The sequence below is a fragment of the Scylla paramamosain genome, chromosome 29, assembly GCF_035594125.1.
Source record: "Scylla paramamosain isolate STU-SP2022 chromosome 29, ASM3559412v1, whole genome shotgun sequence".
Classification (NCBI taxonomy): domain Eukaryota; kingdom Metazoa; phylum Arthropoda; class Malacostraca; order Decapoda; family Portunidae; genus Scylla; species Scylla paramamosain.
In genome coordinates this window covers 9,591,880-9,615,392 of record NC_087179.1, presented here as the reverse complement: position 1 = coordinate 9,615,392, position 23,513 = coordinate 9,591,880, and the positions used below count along the sequence as shown (strand labels likewise).

Sequence of the window (23,513 nt, the reverse complement as noted above, 5' to 3'; positions counted from 1 at the left end):
GGCGAAAGATGAAGGAGGAGGAGGATTAGGAGGAGGAGAAAAAGAAGAAGAAGAAAAAGAAGAAGAAAAAAAGAAGAAGAATAAGAAAATAGAAGAAAGGATAATATGATAAAGTTCTCGTGGTGTCTTATTAACCGCAAACATCGACAAAAAGTAAAGGATAAAAAAAAAAGAAAGAAAAAGCGGATGAACAAATTGTGTTATTAAGATATCGTTTTATATTTTCCTGCCGGTTTGAGGAATGAAAGAAAACGTGATACCAAAGCAACAGAAAATGTAAAACCCTCCTGTAGTTCAATCTTCCTCCATAAAGGCGCGGGGTGTAAGATTTCCGCGACGAGGTGGAAAGTCGATGGCTGTGCTGCGTCACCCAACTTACCTCGCCAGTTCAGGTGAGGAGGACAACCTGAGCGAGAATACCTGGCGCGCCGAGACCGGAATGTCTGTCCTGCTTTCCGACTGCGTGCATATCAGGTCAGCGAGGGGCAGCGAGGGTATGTATGGGGTGATCCGGCGGTGGTGGTGGCGGCTGTCGTCCGGGGTGTCACTTTTAGCACCGTCAGCATCGTCTTTTACCCGGCACAATGAACTGCGATATTGAATGAAAAGTGAGAAAGAATGCCAAGGGTAAAAGTGACGGTGTAGACTTCCTGCGAACCTTCCAGACACCGCCAGCTGCCCTCATCCCGGTGTCGGGCCCCTGCTGCTGCCCTGCCCTCGCCACGTGCCCCACAGCAACCAGGCATCAGCATAAAGGTTGTGGGTGTTGGAGACAACCCGATTTCGAAACAGTGTTGGGGTTACGAGTGAATGCACCGGGGAAGAGGGTCGGGGACAACGGTTCCGGCGGCGCGACGTAATGGCCGAAGAATTGGATCCCTCAGGTCCCTCCTGGCGCACAAAAAGTGGCCCCGCCCTCTGGTACAGGCACATATATATAAGACAAGCAGCGGCAGTGGTCACCAGTCAAGATCCTTCGTCCAGCTCACAACATGAACGCTAAGGTAACCAACCCGCGCCGCTCCCTCGTCAGGTGTCCTCGCGGGCCACATTCGTATACAGGGTCACGCTGCCAACATGACCGTCACTCCGTCACTTGACGGAACAAAGACAGTTTGCGTCACACATTGCAAATGATGATTGACACTGTAATGTAGTAATAACAGCAGCAGCCTTACCTGTCCTCATCATCAATTCTAAGAACGAAAATATTCCACCAAATACAAACTATTTTGAAATATTGTAATCTATAAACTGTTGTTTTTACCGTGTTTGTGTGGGAGGTTGTTCATGATGTAGGCAGCACTAGGCAACATGTTAGCGTTAAAAGGCAGACCTTTAATCACCTTGTTTGTCCCTACAGGTCCTTCTTCTCCTGGTGGTGGTGGTCGCCGCCGCTGCTGACAAGCCCAGCCCAAGCTACAGTGTTCCCGTTCCGGTAAGTGTGGAGTCCCTCAGGATCCCTCGTGGTCCCTCAGGTTCCCTTCACTCTGTCCATGTATTTTCTTATCCTGTAGGGAGGTACTTCCTGTAGCTACTGTAGTGTGTCTTTTGTTCTCCTATAGGGAGATGCTTCACTGCCCTCGTGTGTTTACTAATTATTTCCTTGACATCAACACCTTGTTGTGAGCTGGTAAAGGAATAAGCTTTTGCAGCTCCTACAGCTACAGCGTGAGTGTTTCATTCCCTTCACCCTCACCTCTCAGAGAGGGAGGGTCCCTTCTAAACGATATCCCCTGAGAGGGGCAGGTCCCCCTCAGCATGCCTCACCTGCTGCCCGCCCGGCGGGACGCAGCAGGAGCCTCGCGGGACTCGTGACTCACGTGCAGGCTACTTCCCCCCCCAGGGCTCTGACTCCCGCTCCTACGAGGACTCGTTCGAGGCGCCGAAGTATGAGTTCCAGTGGAGTGTGGACGACAGCGAGTCTGGCAACAACTACGGCCACCAGGAGGCGCGTGACGACGAGCACACGCAGGGCGGCTACTACGTGGACCTGCCCGACGGCCGCAAGCAGAACGTGAAGTACGTGGTGGACGGCGACTCCGGCTTCCTGGCGGAGGTCACCTACGAGGGCGAGGCGCGCTACTCCTCCGAGGAGTCCCGAGAGTACTCGCCCCCAAGGCCCACCTACGCGTAAAGGCCGCGCCGCACTCAGGATCCATACGACAGACTATGGACCCTGGCCGCACTGACCACGCCGCCCTTCATCCCGATCATTCACCCGCGACTCTCGACACGCGCGCTGCCGGCATGCGTCCGCCTCTTCTTGTAATCTATTCTATCTTATTTATATTATTTTCTTAAATAAATGTATCTCATGTTAATGTGTGACAATTTTCGTATCTCATTAAATATTCTGCAGTAAAACCCACGGTAAAGGACCAGACACAGAATTTCTCCTTTCACATTAACTCTTGATAAGTATTGCAGGAGAGAAATGACATGTGAAGGGAAAGGAAACATCAGTGTTCCATTAACCAGTACTTGGAAAATGATGTTCTGTGAAGAGCAGGACTCGTGGAGAACATCGTGTCAACTGGTAACCTTAGGAAGGAACGTTTGTAGAACCATTAAAACACTCACATCATTTTTTAAATTCTTTTCTACGTACACACTTGTCACTCATCACCATCGTTATCAGCCTCTGTGATTCTACATCAGGAGAAATGCCTTCCCTAACTTTCTCCTTTCATCTCTCTTGGCTCTCCGCTTATACCAGGCCACCCAGGCAAAAGTTGTCTACCATGCAGCAGCAAACACGTGTTCACCGCAGCTCGATACGCGTAACTTGTGACGAAAAGAATTATTTTGTTGAGACCTACAGACACCATTCATTGGCTTCAGTGGAGACAAAAATAATTGAAGGGAACAGTTATATCATTACATAAAAGTACTCAGAAAAAAAATATTTTGATACATGAAACGGCTTAGAGGAAAAAAGTGCTTTGTTGCTCAGAAGTAATTGGAGATAAAACAGTACTGTGTTTCATAAAAGTACTTGGAGGCAAACCATTATCTTCTAACAATAAGTAACGAATCAGAAGACAGTATGACATAGCCACTTAAAAGTACTCTGGATACTTTTTGCGCGAGGTGAAAGGATGACGAGCCAACAGGCCAACACCAGTAGGCTGAGTGTACTGCCCCGCCGGGAATTGGGACATGACCTAAACCTGCTTCTTTTTAACCTTTTCGAGCAGCGCGTCGCAGGTTTTTGCTTCCACTAACCTTCAGAATATAATGTTATATGTGAAGCACTCACAGGAGAAGTGAGAAGAGGACCCCTGTTGCCTCAGAGGATGTGTGGTGCCAGCAGAAGAATTCAAGCTCGCTTCATCAACAACTTTCAAAAGCTAACTAACTAAAACATTCAGTAATGAACAATTCAGTTATTATTGTTTAAAGAAGATTATAATCCCTTAACTAACCACCACTTTTAAAAGATGCGTAGGCTTCACCCACATCTTTTAAGACTTGATTAACATACAGACATGATCACCGCTACCTAAATCGAGGCTTATGATTTATGGTATTGCCACTAAAAGCTCAAAAGAAAGCACCTTAAAATGACATCCCCTGCAGCACGTGACATCCCCTGCAGCACGTGACATCACCTGCAGCACGTGACATCCTTTGCAGCACGTGTCATCCCTTGCAACATCTGAAGTCATTGTTATCTCGCTGCCATAAAGACGTCACTGAAGCAAAGACTAGGCGTGGGCGAGGACAGGATGAGTTCGCCTTCTTGTTTTTTTTCTCCCACAACACCGTAAAGGAAATTTACACGCGGTGGGAGGAGCCTCGTAATACGTTCCGCTTTCTGTGACGCTAGCTCGACGCGTGGCACTGATCGTTATAATTATCTGCGACAGTTCACGGCCGGCAGCTTGGCAACGACACTCCCTCCAGCCTTAGAGGTCAAAGTCGACAGCTTTCTTATTCTTATATCTAAAAGGCGCAGAAAGAGATAGTGAAACACGTTGACAGGGAAAGTAGAGAAGCTCGATGTTTTTTTGAAGTGGTTGCTGAAATATGTGAGGCAAGTGAAATGGATGTCCCTTGGTGGTCTTTGCTGTGGTGCTTAATGGGAAGAGTCAATCAGTTCCTTGTGGTGTTTCGGTGCCTCCAGTCTGTCGTCAGCCATTTAACTTATCCATCAATCAGTACCTAATGACGGTGTCGCATAATTAATCAGTCAGTCAATCAGTCAATCAGTGCCAGTACGCTAAATCATTCAGTCAATGAATCGATGCCTTTGGAAGCTTTGAGGCTGAGGGTGTACTTTAATTAAGTGTCCAGGACCTGTAAATACTGAATATCTCATACGTTTGGCTCGCCAGTCGACGTTCCGATGCCGTGCGTACACCACACTGTCCTTAACTCATTTTGGTGATATGGATCCAAAATCATGATTCTGAATCAGACGTATCCCCTTAAAATAAAGCACCAATCAGTCAGGCAGTCAGTCAGTCAGTTAGTCCAATGTAATTTGTGTAGATCGAGGAAGCTTGACTTTCAGCAAGTGATGACGTGTTAAAGTCATCGTTGAGATTTTATAGAACATGTAGACGTGGCTCGCCACTCTAAATGTCCCCCGACCATTGATTACTTTAATAGATTTAGCATATTTGTTCATTATTGGCCATTATTTTCACTGGATTAGTATTATCTATATATGTCAAGTGACACGTGTTTCATTTGCGTCGTTGCTTCACACACACACACACACACACACACACACACACACACACACACACTTTACGAGTCGCTGTGCTCGAAACCTTTGAATGAACGAACCTTTTTAGTCTGAACCTTGACCATCGGTAGTAGTCACTTTTACATGTTCCTGCTATTCGCCTGATGCTACGTAATTATTAGCAGACTCTCACCTGCCTGACCCTCAACATTACACTCCCTTGTCCACCGACCACTACGCGAGGCAGTGACGCGTGTGCTACAACTGTTGTCACTTTGCTGCAGGCTAACGGTTACTAAACGGATGGCTTAAAGAGATGACTTGTCAGCAAACCTTTCTGTTGTTAGGTGTTTCCATTAGAAGTACAGTCGTGGTCAGAAGTAGAGTAGCATTCTGCACTCACTTTCACTGCCTTGTATGCTGTGGCCTTCGTGTTAATCTTGAGTTCTCTGATCTGCTGACAGTCTTCTCTTGGCTGAGCTGATGACTTCAGGTTGAGTGCAAATAGGTGCCCTATGGTAGTTGACCACTGATCATGATTTTTCACGTAAGCGGGACTGAAAACAAGGCCAATTGAAGGTTCCAATCCCTAAAGAGTATTCTTAGTCAAAAGGAGTATCCAAAATTATGAGAAGTGTCTATACTTAAGGCACCAGACCAAGAGTTCCCAGACTGGTATGTACACAGTCCTCAGGGAATATTCAAAGCGGTACTCAAGTGCACGCTGCCATAATCATCTGCCAGTGGTGTGCTTACCAGCATTAGTGTTGGACAGGCAAACAGTGGTAACACAAAGAGGTTCCCCGCTGGTCGTTTGAAGTCTAGGTGTAGAGGAACACACACACGACACTTTGCTTGGAATGTGTTGCATCAGGCCAGAATAAATGAAGAGCAAAACAGACACAAAATTTGCGGAAAGGTAACAAGACAGCACAGAGCCTCCAGTAGTGGGCGGCAGTGCCTCGTAGAAGGCTCGTGGAAGGCTGGATGTAACACCTCGCCACTGTCCACCATCACTGTCACGTCGTTCCTCCGTCCCAAGCACAAATGTCTCCTTTCAATAATCAGAAACATGAACATTCTTACTGAGGTTGTCATTCGTTGAGCCAAGTATGAGAAAGAGAGAACCACCAAGCAACACACCCAATCTCGCCGACCACTCACACAATCATAAAAATCATAGGCAGCCTCGCACGACTCCTGACAGGCCACCAGGCTTCCTATCACCCACAATAGCAAGCGAGTTCGGACAGACGCTGCTCAGACTCACGCCCTGTACAGAGGAAAGGCAGAAGACAAATCAGGTTTCCAGATTTCCATAATTTAATCTTTTAGGAGTTGTGCTTACAGTGCTACATAAAGAAATCTCAACATGCAGTAGGTCTGCAGTATCATAAATTAATGTTTGGTTGTAGTCCATTTGTCTTGTTGTTTTCCTGCCCGAGAATGTGCGGCGCGGCTGGGAGAGGCGCGGCAGTATTGGGGACAAGTGGCGTTACGTCATAAGAGGAGCAGTGACAGGATGCTTGCGTCCCTCCTGGTCCCTCCTGGAGCACAAAAACTGGCCCCGCCCTCTAGCGGCGGCACATATATATATAAGACAAGCAGAGGCAGTGGTCAACAGTCAGGATCCTTCGTCCAGCTCACAACATGAACGCTAAGGTAACTAACCCTCGCCGGTGTCCACGCGGGCCACACACCCCCAGCTTGCCGGGAACACTGAGATCACTCTGTCACGTGAAGGAACAGCATTTGGTGTCAGAAATTCGCAATGAGGGACACACGCTGTAGTGTAGTATAGTAATAACAATGCTAATTCTAATAGCAGCAGTATTAATAACACTAATACCATCTGTCTATCAAAGACAACGTAACATTCCCTAACGTATATAATGTGTCATCTGTATATCATCACGTTTCTGTGTGGTCTTGTATCTACTAAAAAAAATTGTTATTGTTAACAAGCCAGATTTAATCACCTTGTTTGTCCTTACAGGTCCTTCTTCTCCTGGTGGTGGTGGCCGCTGCCGCTGCCGACAAGCCCAGGCCGAGCTACAGTGTTCCCGTTCCGGTAAGTGTGGAGTTCCTCAAGGTCCCTCAGGGTTCCTCATGGTCCCTCAGATCCCTCAGGATCCCTCAGGATCCCTCAGACCACTGAGGATCTCTCAAGGTCCCTCAGAGTCCTCAGGATCCCTAAGGGTTCCTCAGATCCCTCAGGGTTCATCAAAGATAGCAAGGTCCTTCAGGGTTCCTCACAGCCCTCAGAGTCTCTCAGATTTTTTCAGACCCCCACAGGGTCGCCTCAGATCCCTCAACGTCTTTCAGGGTCCCTCAGACCCATCAGAGCCCCTCAGAGCGCTCAGAGCCATCATTGTCCCTCAGGATCCCTCAGGGTCCCTCAGAGCCCTCAGGGTCCCTCAGGGTCGCACCTTGCACCACGTAGTCCCTTGTGTTGTCCTGTAGAGGCACACCTGCCGTGGCTCCTGCAGTGCGTCCCTCCTTCTCCTGCAGAGGAAAGCTTCACTGTCATCGCAGGCACTCACTGTACGAGTAGTGCTGTAGTTGTACTGGTGTTCCCCTGTATCAATGTTTTGTTGTCTCATCTGGAGGGTAAGCTCATGTAGCACCTGTAGCTGTACCTGTACCTGTCCCTTTCCCTTCACCTGTACCTGTACCTGCCCTGTAGCCTTAGTGTTCCTCCCCTTCACTGTCCAGAGGAAGCAGGCACCTCCCTTTATCCCCTGAGAGAGGCAGGTCTTCACCTCTCAGTATGCCTCACCTGCTGCCCCGACCCGCGGCGGGATGCAGCAGGAGCCTCGCGGGACTCGTGACTCACGTGCAGGCTCCCTCCCCCCCCAGGACTCTGACTCCCGCTCCTACGAGGACTCGTTCGAGGTGCCGAAGTATGAGTTCCAGTGGAGTGTGGACGACAGCGAGTCTGGCAACAACTTCGGACAAGAGGAGGCGCGTGACGACGAGCACACGCAGGGCGGCTACTATGTGGACCTGCCCGACGGCCGCAAGCAGAACGTGAAGTACGTGGTGGACGGCGACTCCGGCTTCCTGGCGGAGGTCACCTACGAGGGCGAGGCGCGCTACTCCTCCGAGGAGTCCCGCGAGTACTCTCCCCCGAGGCCCACCTACGCGTAAGCAGCAAATCATCATCTCTGAGCAAAACCTTCACCCTCGACCTTTCACCTTGACCCGCGCGGCGCCGGCGCGCATCCCACTCGACTTGTAATTTATGTATTTATATTATATTATTTTCATAAACAATAAAGCAATATTTTCCTGATCTGTTGGGTTTTGAAAGCATGAAAGGTGACGCTGAAAGCTAAAAGAAATTGTAGCACCTTATACTCTATGTTGAACATAAAAAACGGCAAGACACGATGAGAAATGACTGAAGAGATGAAATGAGAACTTTGCAAGGGTGGCCTGGAATAGACCAGCAGCCAAAAAAAGTTGAGGGAGAAGCTTGGGCAGATGTTTGTCCTGCAGTGGAATCACACTGCTCTTGGTGGTGAGTGATGAAACACTGAGGCTGACTTCTCTTTTGTTTCTTGAACATATGACTATTGTCCTGCACATGTTGCCTTTGTGGCCTGACAGAGTGCAAGTCTCCGCAGCTGACGCCACTGAAAAGGAATGAAAATTTGTTGGACATTTTTTAGAGAAGAATCTTTCCACAGTGTGCCCGGAAGAATGCAGTGAAGAGAAAGGAGCAGCGTCCAGGTGTTCGTCACACAGCAGCAGAGGATGATATCGCCTTTGCTCACACCAGTTCATTCCTCGGGAAGGAGACTCGGGGAGGGCAGTGTGGTGCAAATGTTACATAGCTGCTGGGGCCGGGAGTCAGGTCTATCCTGTTTAGTGAAATGGAATGACACGCAACAGAATTATCACAGTTATTACAAGGCCATCTGTTAAGCAATAAAGCATAGGCAGTGTTGACAGAAGATAAGATGACAAACTTCTAAACGCAGATGTTTAGTTACCAAAGAACGAACAAGGGATATAAACCATGGACTCGTGACCTTGCTGATCGGTAACCCAGCCAGGACACTCTCAGCCAGCGTGAACAGGTAATTGGCTCAAGGGAAAGCCTCTGGAGTCGACTCATGCCATAGTCCGATAGAAAATAAAGTATGTAGGGAGGAACACCAACAGGGAACGATAGTTTGACAACACAAATGTACACCTAACCTGACCACATTGGTGGGTTCAGCTCCATCCACAGTAAGGATTCTTACAGTTGTGAGGGTAATGGTATTCTTCATATTCTTCGTATTGGCTTATAGATATGCCTTATCGGGTTTTCATGAGCGCTTTTTACACTGATGAAGTAGAATCCTTGCTGAACTGTCACCGGAATCATGAAAACACCCTTGATACACTCAGTAACTTCAACCAAAACCTTATGAAAGTAAAGGAGATCAGACACCTTAGGGTTTGAGAATCTGGTCTCTTATTTCGATTCTGCCGATGAGCCTTTTCCCTCAACCTGTACTTTTAACCTGCTCCTTCACCCTGCACTCATAAACTCCCTTTGTGATGGCCGGTTTTTAAGTGGTGCCGCTCGCTGTACATATATGGGACGCTGGACACTGAAGGGAAGAGACCATAGAAACTGGTTCATCACTGTGAAAGTTGAAGTTACTGGAGCGGCTCATTGTAGGTAGTGTGTTGATGCAAAAAGGGGAAAAATACGCAAACATTCACTGCACTTCAAGGTTGTGTGTGGAAAAAGTGTGCGGCTGGACTGGTATACTTAAAACACACACACACACACACACACACACACACACACACACACACACACACACACACACACACACACACACACACACACACACACACACACACACACACACGTACAGGTATACCGGTCGGCAAATCACAGGTGTTCGAAGTAAATTATTCCTGTAGAGTGATAAATGCTTCCTCCCTCGCGGCTGCCTCGAGAAACTCATTTACCAGAAAGCCTCAAAAAAATCGTCGATGGATCAACCTTGCCAATGAAAAGTATCGAGCAGTAACAGCACAAAACTACTATGCTGTTGACTATTTGGAACCATTTGAATGAATTATATCCGGTAAATATCTGCTTGTTTTCTTTTTCTTTTTTTTTTTCATCTCCTTTGTTTTGTTAATGCCACTTTCATGAGATCAGAAAATCTACGTGGAACTTGTTAACGGGATTGTAACCGGTAAATATTTGCTTGTCTATCGTCTCCTTTGTTTTCTTCATGCCACTTTCATGAGAACACCACAGAATTAAATGTCCATGAAAGTCCAGCTGGCATGCACTTAACACCTGCCGAACCTATCCAGGTTACTGTACAATTAACTACTCGGAATTATAACCGATGAATACCTGCTTGCCTTCTATTTTCCCTGCTTTATTTCATGACTTGAGACCATGTGAGGATAAAATGATTACAAGAGGCCAGTTGACATACACAAAGTTACTCCTGAACCTGCCGGGTGGAGCTGAATGCAGTCCTTATCACTGTACAGGATCGCCAAACTCATCACCACCTTTACTGTGTTGCTAATTTTTACCTTTACTTTCTTTCTTGCACGGTCGCTAAACTTGACTAACCTCCTTTACTCATGTCTGCAAACCCGGTATTTACCTCAAAGTACTTTTTACCACGTGTTGAATAATCTACACAACTTTTTCCTACTTATGTAACGCTGCTTGAGTTGTGTCAGGGAGCAGCTGTGGTGGTGACGGTGCTGGTGGTGGTCGTGGTGGTGGTGGTGCCTAAGTGACCGGTGTGGTGCTGAAGTGTGACCCTGTGGCACACTTAGAGCACCGGTGGGACCTTGAGCATGATGTACCGGTCGTTCTTTCATTATTCGGTTCGTGGGTCACTTGTTCTGATGGAGGAGCAGCAGTGGGTGAATGCCTCCCAACCACTAACGTTTGCACCACTCACAGCTGTCAATGGCGCTTATTCTCACCTGTAATTGGCTTTTTATATAACGAGGCGCATTCATTCCTTGCCGCTTTATCGTTTCACTGCTTCGACTTGTGGCTATTACTTCTTTTCTAGCAAAGGGTGATTTTTTTTTTTTTTTTCATTATTTTCGCACATCATTGATTTTTTTTTTTCCTTTGTTAATCTTTCCGTGCGAGGTCACATGATTATCAGAGGTGAGTCGCGCCGCCCTGGATCACGCTGCGGGTGTTGGCTGCAGGTGGCCACTTTCAGAACTGGATCTTTGGATGGAGTGGTGCACGTGTCCCGATAGTTACTTCATTCTTCCTTGGAACCTTTGTCACTTCTACTGTCCTTTAATTTATTTATTTTTATTTTTTTTCACCGTGCTTTATCCTCCCTTCCCTCTCCCTCTCTCTCTCTTTATTCCACCTCTTTTCCTCCAAAATTTAAAGGCCGCTTTTTTTAATAAACTTATTTCTCACTTCAAATTATCCTTCAAGACAAATTATTATCTCGCTAAGGGATTGCATTGCTTTCTCCTTTACTTTTGCTTTATAATTTTAGTCTCTAGTGTCTCCAGGTTATCGCATTCTGAAGGCCTGTATGGTCAGTTTGTGTGGCGCAGCAAGCAAGATTCTTTATGTCTTTAATCAAGTGACATCTGTACCACATGAACCTCCTTCCTGACCTCCCTGATGCACTCGCTGTCAAAAATAAAGTTAATGGATAGTTTCTCGGGTATTTTCATATGATTTTCGGCAACTTGACCATCTGTACATTATGGTTGCCTTCCTACTGGACTCCCTGGGCTCTGATGCACTTACAGTCGAAAATAAGATTAATGGGCAGATTTTAGGGATTTTTAAATGATTTTCGGCAACTTAACCATCTGCATGTTATGGCTAGCTTCCAACGGGACTCACTGAACCTAATCTGACGTGACTTTAGCTCGTAACAGCCAACTCACCATTCCTGCTCACTCATTACTCGATCACCGCTTCCCTTTGTGATTCACGCCGCCGCCTTTGCCTTGTGTTTTCTCCCCCGAGATCATATTCTGAGACACTTCTGCCCGCACCCCTTGCAAAAAAGGCTTTAGTTGAAGTTGCACAGGTTTTCAGGTTGTATTTTATGGTTCTAGTGACATATCGATAAGATTTCCACATTATTAACAGAAGAAACACTCTTGTGAACCCGGCTAATCATCTCTATGGCCTTTGAAAATAGTCGTGGTGAGAGAGCGAATCTTTCCTGAATACGGGCCCTGTGTAATACGGAAGACGTGAACGAATTAATCCATGCATTGCACAGGTTCACTGGCAGCGTACCTCGCGTCACTGGTCTCGTGTGGCTCAGAGGTGAATCACTGAGATGATAACTTAAACCACAAACATTCCAATACCGCTAGAAATGTTTGTACTCACGAGGTCTCTATCGCCGCAACGTAAAAGTATGAAATCTGGTTTAGAAATATTGAGTGCATGTCCAGCATTCCACTCCTCACTTGTGCCGTGCGTGTCAAATAGAGTAAAGGCATTCGTAAGTAATTCGTGGCAGGGAGGCTCCTCAGGGTTGTCGCGCTGAAAGATCTGGTCAAGAGAAGTTTACTTTAAGGAGTGGAACAACAGGACACAGGATCATGTGAAGTCAATTAGAAGTAATTTAATGTATTTCATCGGAAAGAGTTTGAAAAGGCACTTTCTCTTCATTCGTTTATGTTACAGCAAATCTGATATCAATTTTCATCGCTATTCTCACGAACAAACAATATTTTTCTCATTATCATGTTTATCCCGGCGAGTAGCAGTTTATTCTATTATTGGTTAATTTTCTTACTGATTAAAATCAAATCCCTGCTAAGGTTTGGAGGCGACGCGCAGAACTGGGACAGAAAAGCTCCAAAGAGTAATGACCTAAAAGATGAGAGGAGCAGTGACAGGATGCTTGCGTCCCTTCTGGTCCCTCCTGGAACAAAAAAACTGGTCCTGCCTTCTGGAGGCGTCACATATATAAGACAAGCAGCGGCGATGGTCCCCAGTCAAGATCCTTCGTCCAGCTCACAACATGAACGCTAAGGTAACAAACACACGCCGCTCTCTCGCCACTGTCCTAGTGGGCCACACTCCTACACAGGCTCTCGGTCTTTCTCAAACGCTAAGTGTCAGTCCGTCACGTGACGGAGCAGCAAAATTTGCACCTTCCTCGTGAAGGACACACAGTACAGTGCAGGAGTGTCATGGGTGTCCTCGTCTGGCTCAGGCAGCACCTTACTGTCACCTGTCAAGTAGAGTCATTATCATGATAGGAACATTTGTCAAGCTGTTCATGGCTTAGGCAGCACTGACTGACTTGTTAGTGTTAACAAATCAAAACTTTAATCACCTTGTTTATCTCTGCAGGTCCTTCTCCTCCTGGCGGTGGTGGCCGCCGCCTTTGCTGACAAGCCCAGCCCAAGCTACAATGTTCCCGCTCCGGTAAGTGTAGAGTCCTTCAGAGCCCTCAGGGTCCCTCAGAGTTATTCAGGGTCCTCAGAGTCCTCAGAGTCACTCAGGTTTCTTCAGGGCCCCTCATACACCTCCGTGTCCCTCAGGGTCCCTCAGGGCCCCTCAGATCCCTCAGTGTCCCTCAGATCCTACAATGTCCCTCAGACCCATCAGGACTCCTCAGAGCGCTCAGAGCCATCATTGTCCCTCAGGATCCCTCAGGGTCCCTCAGAGCCCTCAGGGTCCCTCAGGGTCGCACCTTACACCACGTAGTCCCTTGTGTTGTCCTGTAGAGGCACACCTGCCGTGGCTCCTGCAGTGCGTCCCTCCTTCTCCTGCAGAGGAAAGCTTCACTGTCATCGCAGGCACTCACTGTACGAGTAGTGCTGTAGTTGTACTGGTGTTCCCCTGTATCAATGTTTTGTTGTCTCATCTGGAGGGTAAGCTCATGTAGCACCTGTAGCTGTACCTGTACCTGTCCCTTTCCCTTCATCTGTACCTGTACCTGCCCTGTAGCCTTAGTGTTCCTCCCCTTCACTGTCCAGAGGAAGCAGGCACCTCCCTTTATCCCCTGAGAGAGGCAGGTCCTCACCTCTCAGCATGCCTCACCTGCTGCCCCGACCCGCGGCGGGAAGCAGCAGGAGCCTCGCGGGACTCGTGACTCACGTGCAGGCTCCCTCCCCACCCCCAGGGCTCTGACTCCCGCTCCTACGAGGACTCGTTCGAGGCGCCGAAGTATGAGTTCCAGTGGAGTGTGGACGACAGCGAGTCTGGAAACAACTACGGCCACCAGGAGGCGCGTGACGACGAGCACACGCAGGGCGGCTACTACGCGGACCTGCCCGACGGCCGCAAGCAGAACGTGAAGTACGTGGTGGACGGCGACTCCGGCTTCCTGGCGGAGGTCACCTACGAGGGCGAGGCGCGCTACTCCTCCGAGGAGTCCCGCGAGTACTCGCCCCCAAGGCCCACCTATGCGTAAAGGCCGCGCCGCACTCAGGATTCATACGACAGACTATGGACCCTGGCCGCACTGACCACGCCGCCCTTCATCCCGATCATTCACCCGCGACTCTCGACACGCGCGCTGCCGGCATGCGCCTCTCATTGTAATTTATATATTTTAAGTATACTATTTTCCTAATAAAGCAACATCTTGCTGAAGCTGATTTTTACATATAAAACAAAAAGAAGGAATTTGACAATCACAAAAGTGACGAGAACTTTCGTCACCCATCACAAGTCTGGAGGTGACTCAAGCGGCGCAGGCAGGCGCGTTGTGATGGCAGAACCCACTGTAATAACCACCCCACCAAGAACCGGAAGAGGCGACTTCTGACAGAGGAAAACTATATTGAAAATGATACTTATAATCATCACTGTGATCCTTTTTGTTTAGTCAACCGAATGCAAGACAAACCAGCAGCAGCTGCATTAGCCTGAAAAAAAAAAAAAAAAACTTGCCGGCGTCACCCAAGAGTCTTGTGATCCCAATGGAGTTATTTACATGTTCCAGGTAACTCGAGAACTGCAGGTGTCAGAAAAAGCTGTCTGCGCCTTCGTGTTCTGAGAAACCTGTTTGAGATTGTGTAATATTAGCGACTCCATGAACATGTTTGTAGGTTTGTAAAGGTATGAAATTATGAAATCACGCATACACACACACACACACACACACACACACACACACACACACACACACACACACACACACTTTGAGTTCAAGGACGCATGAGACGAGAAAAAACAACATATCTCAATACGGCAACATTTTATTCACATTCATTAAAGTATTGGCAAAACACAATACAGGTCAACAATATACAAGTCCCCCCAAGAAGCACCAACATGGGAAAAGAGAACGGAGGTCAGCGAACGCGTGCACTACGCCAGCAGTTTCACGGGACTGTAGGAGCTTCGTTGCTGCTTTGTGTTTTGAGGGACGTAGAGAGGCGCCTCGTAGGAATAGGAATCGTGAGAAGCAGAAGGAGCAGAAGGAGATGCCTCGCTGGAATCCTTCGCTCCGTTACTCTTCTCTGAGCTGGGGTGAGGGATTTCCTGAGGCTCTTCGTCGGAGTCTGCTTTTCCAGGTCTTTGCGAATGATCTGAAGACTTCGAAGGGAGAGAGTATGTTTGACTTTCCTCGGAGTCTTTCCTCGGGTCGCTTTCCTCAGAGTCTCTTGTCCTCTGCGACCGACTTGACTTTATGTGGCTTTCCTCGGAGGCTCTCGCCTTTGGCCGCGATGAGCGACCCGATGAAAACTGAGAAGAGGAGGAATGTGTCTCTCTTTCCTCCGACGAATGTTTAGATCGCCTTCGTGAGGGTTTGGCTGCGACTGTCTCCTGCAGGGAAGCGCGGCCTGGGGCACGTGAAGGGCTCGGGTACGTGTAGGCGGGTTTCTGCTCATTACGAACTGTCTTGGGCGGCGCGGAATAAGAGACAGCTTCCTGGGACTCCTCGGACTGAAGGGACTGGTAGGACACGCTTGTATGGGAGTAGGATTCTTTGGACTCCTTGGATTCGCTGGATCCATACAACGTCTTCCCAGCGGCGTAGGACTCCCTGGACTCACGGGGCCGGTAGGAGTCTCTCGCGGGGCCGTAAGACTCCTCAGACTCTTTGGATTCATGACCGTGATACAAGGTTTTCAAAGACTCTCTAGACTCTTTCACTTTCCTCGGCTTCGGCACGTACTCCCGCGCCTCGCCCTCGTAACTGACCTCCGCCACGTAGCCTGAGTCGCCGTTCACGTAGTAGGTCACCTTCTGCAGGCGGCCGTCGGGGAGCTGCACGTAATAGGAGCCTTTCGTGTTCTCTCCGTCGCGTGTCTTCTGCTGGCCGAAGTTGTTGTTGAAGAAGTCGTCCTTCACGGCGAAGTTGTAGTTGAAGTTTGGCCTGACTGTGGACTCGTCGGAATCCTAATGGGAGGGAAGAGGAAGGGAGGGAGATGAAGTGATGAACTGTAGCGCAGGAGTTGATCAAGGAATTTGTTTAACCTTCTCATTTTAATTTCTTCATGTATCTTGTCCATTCCATGCTTCGTGTATTTACTTATTTAATTTTATTTATTTATTTATTCATTCATTCTTCACTTTACCTGAGATTCCTCCGAGTCGTGGTAGCGAGCAGGAGGAGCGTACTCATATGTGTCAGTGCGTTCCCCTTCCACTCCCACCACCACCGCCGCTACCACCACCGCCACCACCGCCACTGTTACACTCTAAAAACAAGAAAAAAAAAATCAATACCAGCCCTACATATGGTCCCTCTTGGCCACACACTGCACGGCCAGACTGGGAGAACTCAATCACCATATTCCCTGCTCATCGTGAAAAGGTGACTCAGACACGGCAGGGTGACTGAGAACCCCATCCTCTCAATTTTTATTTCCACAATGAAGCAACAAATTTTGGCTACCTCCTTCTAAGGGCAGCTCACCCTCATACATAGATAATTATATGTTGTCAGTAATATAACATTCCGCCATTCCTCCCAGCCACGGCATCACATCAGACCTGCAGTAACATAGCGGAGTGTGAAAGGCAACTGCAGACCTCCTTATTTCATGACCTGCCTTATATACTTGCTTGTGGATTACGTCACGTCGTCCCAAAGCCTTCAGCTACTCGCGCCCTACGTAACGCCGCGCGAGCTACGCCCAAACGTGCATCTTGCCCAAGCCATACCCAACCCACAGTTGATTCCTTATTTGGTTGAAATATGTCTGATTACGTCATTATTCTGCGTCCGAGGCGTGACCTGGCGTGACCTAGTGCTGTGGGCATGGGCGTGTTCATAACGGCACGTGTGAGGTCAAGATCAGCTGCACGGGTCGGTGAGGGAAGGGGTCACGTTCCTGTGTTTAAATGTGTTGCTGGGGCTTCCTGGAACGAGTGTAGAGTGTAGTGGTGTGTTCCTTGAGGTGTTGCTTGTTTGCTGGAGTGTTTTGTGGTGGTGCGTGTGTTTGTTGTTGTTTTTACTTTCATTATTATTGTCTTAATTGTTGTTGTTGGTGTTGTTATTATTATTATCACCATCATCATCGTCATCATCATCCACCACCACCACCACCACCACCACCACCACCATTATTATCATTCCAGTTATTACACTTCTTTCTTTCTTTTAATTTCCTGTTTATCTTTTTTCCTCTAACGGTATCGAAGACAAGACTTTTTTTTTTTTTTTCAGTCCTGCCTCTCACTGACATAACCAGACTCGCATCGTATTAACATTATATTCACCTACATCTTAGAGGGTCAATCTTCACGTAGTGGTACCAGGTTATACACACACTTCAGGTTCACGTACAGACTCACTTTCTCCTGTCGCAATATTGTTGCAAATAATCATCAGAAATTCTCGCCTCAGGGATCGCATTTCTTGCTTCTTCAGGACTTGATGTATCCTCGAGAATGAATTAGAACGCGTCTCTCTCAAGACACACCCACGCACGCACCTTTGATAACACGAGGGGTCATTGCCAGAGAGATACCTGAGGGAGGAAACTTTTGAAACGAGCTTATAAGTAGAGTTTCGTTGTGTTTCGTAAATTATACACCCACTTTTGTGCGATAATATTCGTCCACTGATCAGCTTTGGCAGTGAATCCAGATATATATATGCAGATTCAGACTTTCCTTTTAAACAGATTTCCCGAAGAATAAGACTACGGTGATTGGTTCCCGCGTTTTTTTTTTTTTTTTTTTTTTTATTTTATTTATTTTTTTTTTTGAGTCTATGGAGAAAGTTTATCACGTTTCATGCAAGTTTACCATGAATGTTTATTATAACACACACACACACACACACACACACACACACACACACACACACACACACACACCTTCATGGCTACACAATTTCTCCTCTTTCCCACTGAAAATACCCACAAGTTCCTGCATCCTATAACCGTGCGTAGACGTGCTTCTATTCACCTTCACTTCAGCCGCTTCAGGAGTGATACTTTGTGGTCTGGTCACTTGAAATTGTACTGTAAATTCACACGTGTCCCCAGGCAGAGATGCTGGTCTGAAGAGCCTTATCAGAATCAGGTCTGGTTTTCTCTGTGTTTTCCCTTTAACTTGAGATCCATGGTCGTAAAATTATCATACCTGCTTCGTTTGACACATTTTTACCTGTTTTATTGATCTCGCTGATGACGTGAATTCCTGTTTTCTTTTATACCACGTGTAGGCCTGGTGGCTTCTTGCAGCTTCCATTATTTTCTTTTGCTCTTACATTTTTATTTATTGCAGTCACAATGATACAAAAAGCATCCCATCTGTTCTTTCATTAGGTGGTTGTCTGCTGCCTAGTGGAACTCATCACGGTGTTCCTTTGTTGAGTCCTTGGGAATAGTTATCAAGAGTGGATACGTAGTGATTGTTAACTGGCATTTTGGTAACCTGCTTGACTTGTTGACTGGGGCATGGCTTGTTGTCTTGTTGATAAGACTGCCATCCTCATCCACTTCACCTGTCTAGAGCACTTTATTGTCATCGCTAATTGAGAACCTGAGGGAGTTCGAGATAGGAAAGGAAACAAGTCTGAACACACACACACACACACACACACACACACACACACACACACACACACACACACACACACACACACACACGCACTAATGTTAACACACACAACAAATAAATATATAGAATAATAAACAAATAAATAAATAAGCTTCACATAATTAAGAATATTAGGGAGCAGCTTTTGGAGTGTTCATGAAAGTGAAAGTATATCAGTCTCAGTCTCAGTCTCCTCATGAGCTCAGCCTGGCTCCGGCGTGGCTTGTTTTTAGTCACTATCTCAACTTTTCTTGCCTCTGATCTTCTCCTGGCCACGCTGCACCGCCCCGTTTGGTGGTGGTGGTGGTGGTGGTGCTGGTCATTGCCTCACAGAAAATGGGGTTGCTGACAGAGTATTAGTGTTACCTTGTGCTCCTGCTTCGTTTTCTCTCTTCCATTTCCCATTTTCTCTCATTCTTCGTGTGTGGCTATGGTATTTTGCTTTTTCCTCTTACTCTTGTCATAGACGCAGTTACAATTTCTTCTTTTTCTTTGTTTAATGTCTTGTTTTCAGCGACATTTAGTAAGACGAGTGTGTTTATAGAAAACGCATGTCTTGTAGTGTCAGAGAAAACTTAACATTTGAAGGGATACTTGAATAATACTTACCAGAAACATGAATATTGTCTGAAGGGAGACACTCAAGTGACATTTACTAGAAATAAATGTAGAGGAGAGAAATCCAGGTTAGATTTTATTACTTATTCTTGAAGCGTCATCTGGAATATGAAAACAAAACAATAAACATATAGTCATGAAGTTGAAGGTTAATATTATAAGCTTAAGCTTCATACGGAATAAATCAGAAACCCTTAATCAATAATTATCATATCATTAATTGTATTCGTAACACAAACCTTCATAATATTATCGAGTACATAATATTTTTTTTTTCTGAGTGACTGGCTGTCTGTGTTGTAAGATTATATAATAATTAAGGAGAAGAAACATTGTGTAATTGGCGTCAAGCTGTTAGTCTCTCTCTCTCTCTCTCTCTCTCTCTCTCTCTCTCTTGTGTAATTGGCGTCAAGCTGTTAGTCTCTCTCTCTCTCTCTCTCTCTCTCTCTCTCTCTCTCTCTCTCTCTCTCTCTCTCTCTCTCTCTCTCTCAATACCCCTTAACATTACCAACCTATTTAACATAAACGAAGACTTAATAGATCAGATACCAACACTAACACAAATCAAAATAACCCACAAAATCACTCCACAACACATTCAGTTCATAAAAAGACCTGACATCATTCCCAGTCTGGCTCAAGCTCATCATTACCTTCAAACTGAACAGGAGCATTGTAATTATGTTATCACTCGAACAGTTGCTCACTACAGGCATAGTAGGGGACAGGTATGACATGTTCAGGTGATGAGGTTGTAACGCCACCCCCCCTCCTCCCTCCTCCTCACCGGTCCGATCAGAGCTCTAATGAGACGAGGCAAAGATCTTCACGGTGAAGAAGAAAAAAAAAAAAGAGGAAGAGAGAAGAGGTGAAGCACGCACACACAATAGAAAAAAAGAAAACATTTTTGATTGGTAATGGTTCTCGCCTTCATCGTCATGGCCAGAGGGTAGGGAGAGGTTAATTATCACACAGTACCTACAGTGTGGCTTTATTAGGAGGAACGAAAAATATAAAAATAGCAAAAATAATTAAATGAATAATACTGATGGGATTCTTTGGGTTGACTGACCCACTATGACACTTTATCGAGTAGTTAATCTAGAAAAAAAAAAGAAAAGGCACTTGAAATTCTGGTATGGCATATACACTTATACTCCGTTACTTAACACTACGAATACACAAGAAAATAATTACTTTTATAACTCCTCAAGAGTACCATTGATTCTGGGCACCGTTATATCCCTAAATAGCGTCACAGCCTTCATCCATCACTTCTCTACGGCAATAATATTGCCCACAACACATTCACAGTAGACTATATTTGACCAAAGAAACATTACATGGCTAACACTTTCCCAAGACTCTGTGGCCTGTCTCCACGTGGGACCAACACCGGCTATTTTATCTGTTGCCAGAGGGAAGGGAGACGCCATTCTGTCAACACGTACAGTCACTATATCTTCACTAGAGACATGAATAATAAACATGAACACAGTAATATTCACTTCTAAATAAAAGAAAAATCAAATATTTCAGAGCTACGAGACCCACCTGTTGCCAGAGGGAAGGGAGACGCCATTCTGTGCTCACTCCCTCAACACCCACAGGCCTCTGAAGTTATTGGAACCTTAGCTAGTTCTCTCTCTCTCTTCTTTCACAAATAATTTTACTGAACCGTGAGTTTAAATAAAAATGCAGGAATAATTGGCTAGCAAGGTGAGCATATAGGCTGGACATTAGTTGAAGTTAATAATTGAATTCTAAATTACTAACATATTTTATAAGCTAGGGAATGACACCTTATGAGTTACTGGTAGGCTGACGCAACATGATGTAATCCTATTATTCGTATTACCACTGATTAGAGAAAACCACAGTTGAAATAAGTAAGACTATTTATAATAAATGTTTCAAGACTTTTAAATCACTCCCACGAATACACGCCTTATAAATATACTTTTTTCATATAATCACTAAACCTTTAATTACCGCTATTATCCTCCTCTTCACCGCAAGCTACAAAAGAAAACAATTATTGGGGAGACTCAAAGAAACACAGAAATAATAAAAAGGAACGTTACAAGGTGGAAGGGGGTACTGAAGAAAAAGCGAGCAAGTCAGTGTCTAGGTTGGTGGGGGGGTGAGGGTATCAAGGATGGCTCAGTGGTAAAGTCCTTGAATAATTTTTGCATTGCCATGTGTTCGAATCTTCCTCAGTTCTTGGTTATTTTGTCGTGTTAATTTTCCCACCATGTCACGTGTTTGGGAGGACAAGAGAGAGGGAGGAAGTGCAGTTAGGATTGAAATGGATTGAGGTTTGTTACTAGTTAAGGTTAGAGAGAGAGAGAGAGAGAGAGAGAGAGAGAGAGAAAAACTACTAAGACTACTTTTTTCTTACATGTCAGGAAGATAAGTCAACATTGCAAAAAAAAAAAAAAATGAACAAAGAAATAGAAAATGAAAGTAGAAGCCTGTTTATAATTCTCCTCCATAAAAAAAAAGAAAAAGAAAAAAGAGAACAAAAGAAAAAAAGTCATCTAGTTTAGTCTCCACTAATACTATAAGCAATACAGTATAAAGTTTAACTACTTATAAGTGAACACCGTCTGTTGTAACCTTCGCAACCTTCACTTCCCTCACTCGCTTCCCTGTGTCGCTACCTTGACGCCCCAGTACCTACACCCTCATGGCAGGCGGCGGGTCACTCTGATGAACTAATGACCGCGATACGTGACGGGGCGAGTGATAAGGACTGATAATATGCCAAGCGTCACGTCGAGGGTAGGACTGGAATACGAGGCAGCGAGGCGGTGACGGGGCAAGGGTGGGAGGTGCAGGATGTGACTGGGGAAAGAGAGAGGAGGAAGGAGTTGAAATGCAATGAAAAAACGTGGTGCAGCGGAACGGAGAGAGGCGGGGCGAGGCTGGGAAGCGCATGATGAGGCTGAGGAAAGAGAGAGGAGGTGTGAACTGCAATACACTCATAAAGAACCTTGCAAATGGGTACACAAGCCACACTGCATTCACATTCAATACTTTCCTTTTCAAACCCAACACTGCCACACCCTTGCATGTCTCTCTCCCTCTCAAGCTCCACTGCCTCTTTCCCTCCCTTCAAGTTTCCACCCTCTTCCCTTTGACCTCCCTCACACCCTCTCAAGTAACCATTCACTCCACCCTCTTATGACTCAGGGGCAGGTAACAGGGCAGAGTTCGAGTAGATAACGCTGCAGGAGGCGCAGTGGGTGGATGTGATGGACGAAGAGATAAGCTAGCAGTAAGAGAGGGAATGTAAAGGAAGGGTAGTAATGGAAGAAGAAAAAGAAGGAAGATATAAGGAAAGAAAGATAGTGATAGAAGTAGTACGAGGAGGAAGGGAAGGGAAGGGTGGTAAAGGAAGAAGGAGAAGGGAGATAAAGTGAAAGGAGGGAAGGAAACGCAAAGGAAAGGGAGAAAAGGATGAAGTATAGGAAAAGAAAAGGAAATGGAGATAATGACGGAAATAAGCAAAGTAAACGGAATGGAGAGAAAATAAAGTGAAAAGAGGAAAAGGAAAGGGAGATGGATGGAGGAAACAGAGAAGGGGAAGGAATGCAGTTGAGAAAGAAGTAGATGGTGAAAATGTAAGAAGGATTACCACAAAGTTTGAAGGACAAGCAAACATACATAAACGAAGGAAAGAGACAAGGGACAAGAGGCAAGATGTAAGCGGAGAAAGGAAAAGGAAAATAAAGGCACAGAATCAAAATAAGATAGCGATCATAAACAAAAGAGAATGTGAGACTTGAAGAACATGCAAGTATATTATTTAAATGAAGGTAGAATTTTGGAATAACCTCAGGGACAGACAAAAAAGAAAACAAAGAAAAAAATAAATAAATAGAAATAAAGGTAATACAAGCTAACATTGACCATTATCCTTTCCATTAATTCGTAGAGGAAGTTACTAGTTTGTCTCTTTCTTGGAATTTGATTTAGTTTGTGGAAGTCTTGATAGAAAACGAGAGGTGACGGTGTGGAGCAGTCCGTGGTGGTGGTGGTAGTGGTGGTGGTGGTGGTGCCAGGCTGACCCGACGTGCACTGGTGGAGAAAGGTGGAGCAGCGGGACTGGTGGTGGTAAGTGGAGCATGATGGTCCTTGCTCCACTAATGAGAATAATGATAATAATAATAATAATAATAATAATAA

At 46.0% G+C, this 23,513-nt stretch overlaps 4 protein-coding genes across 4 annotated transcripts; 3 read left to right on the top strand and 1 right to left on the bottom strand.

Moving 5' to 3' along the window:
• Positions 1-922: 922 nt before the first annotated feature.
• LOC135115684 (pro-resilin-like) lies at positions 923-2,324 on the top strand. The gene is made up of 3 exons (XM_064032603.1): positions 923-1,004; positions 1,364-1,438; positions 1,847-2,324. Exons 1-3 carry the CDS (start codon positions 993-995, stop codon positions 2,135-2,137), a joined length of 378 nt encoding a protein of 125 aa, XP_063888673.1. The 5' UTR covers positions 923-992; the 3' UTR covers positions 2,138-2,324.
• Positions 2,325-6,277: 3,953 nt separating this feature from the next.
• LOC135115683 (pro-resilin-like) lies at positions 6,278-7,991 on the top strand. Its single transcript, XM_064032602.1, has 3 exons — positions 6,278-6,358; positions 6,693-6,767; positions 7,556-7,991. Exons 1-3 carry the CDS (start codon positions 6,347-6,349, stop codon positions 7,844-7,846), a joined length of 378 nt encoding a protein of 125 aa, XP_063888672.1. The 5' UTR covers positions 6,278-6,346; the 3' UTR covers positions 7,847-7,991.
• Positions 7,992-12,644: 4,653 nt separating this feature from the next.
• Positions 12,645-14,294, top strand: LOC135115685 (pro-resilin-like). Its single transcript, XM_064032604.1, has 3 exons — positions 12,645-12,723; positions 13,047-13,121; positions 13,822-14,294. The coding sequence occupies exons 1-3, from the start codon at positions 12,712-12,714 to the stop codon at positions 14,110-14,112; spliced, it is 378 nt and encodes a 125-aa protein (XP_063888674.1). The 5' UTR covers positions 12,645-12,711; the 3' UTR covers positions 14,113-14,294.
• Positions 14,295-14,885: 591 nt separating this feature from the next.
• LOC135115682 (serine/arginine repetitive matrix protein 5-like) lies at positions 14,886-16,685 on the bottom strand. The gene is made up of 3 exons (XM_064032601.1): positions 16,647-16,685; positions 16,229-16,351; positions 14,886-16,049 (listed from the first exon to the last, which is right to left on the bottom strand). The coding sequence occupies exons 1-3, from the start codon at positions 16,656-16,658 to the stop codon at positions 15,015-15,017; spliced, it is 1,170 nt and encodes a 389-aa protein (XP_063888671.1). The 5' UTR covers positions 16,659-16,685; the 3' UTR covers positions 14,886-15,014.
• Between the last annotated feature and the right edge of the window lie 6,828 nt (positions 16,686-23,513).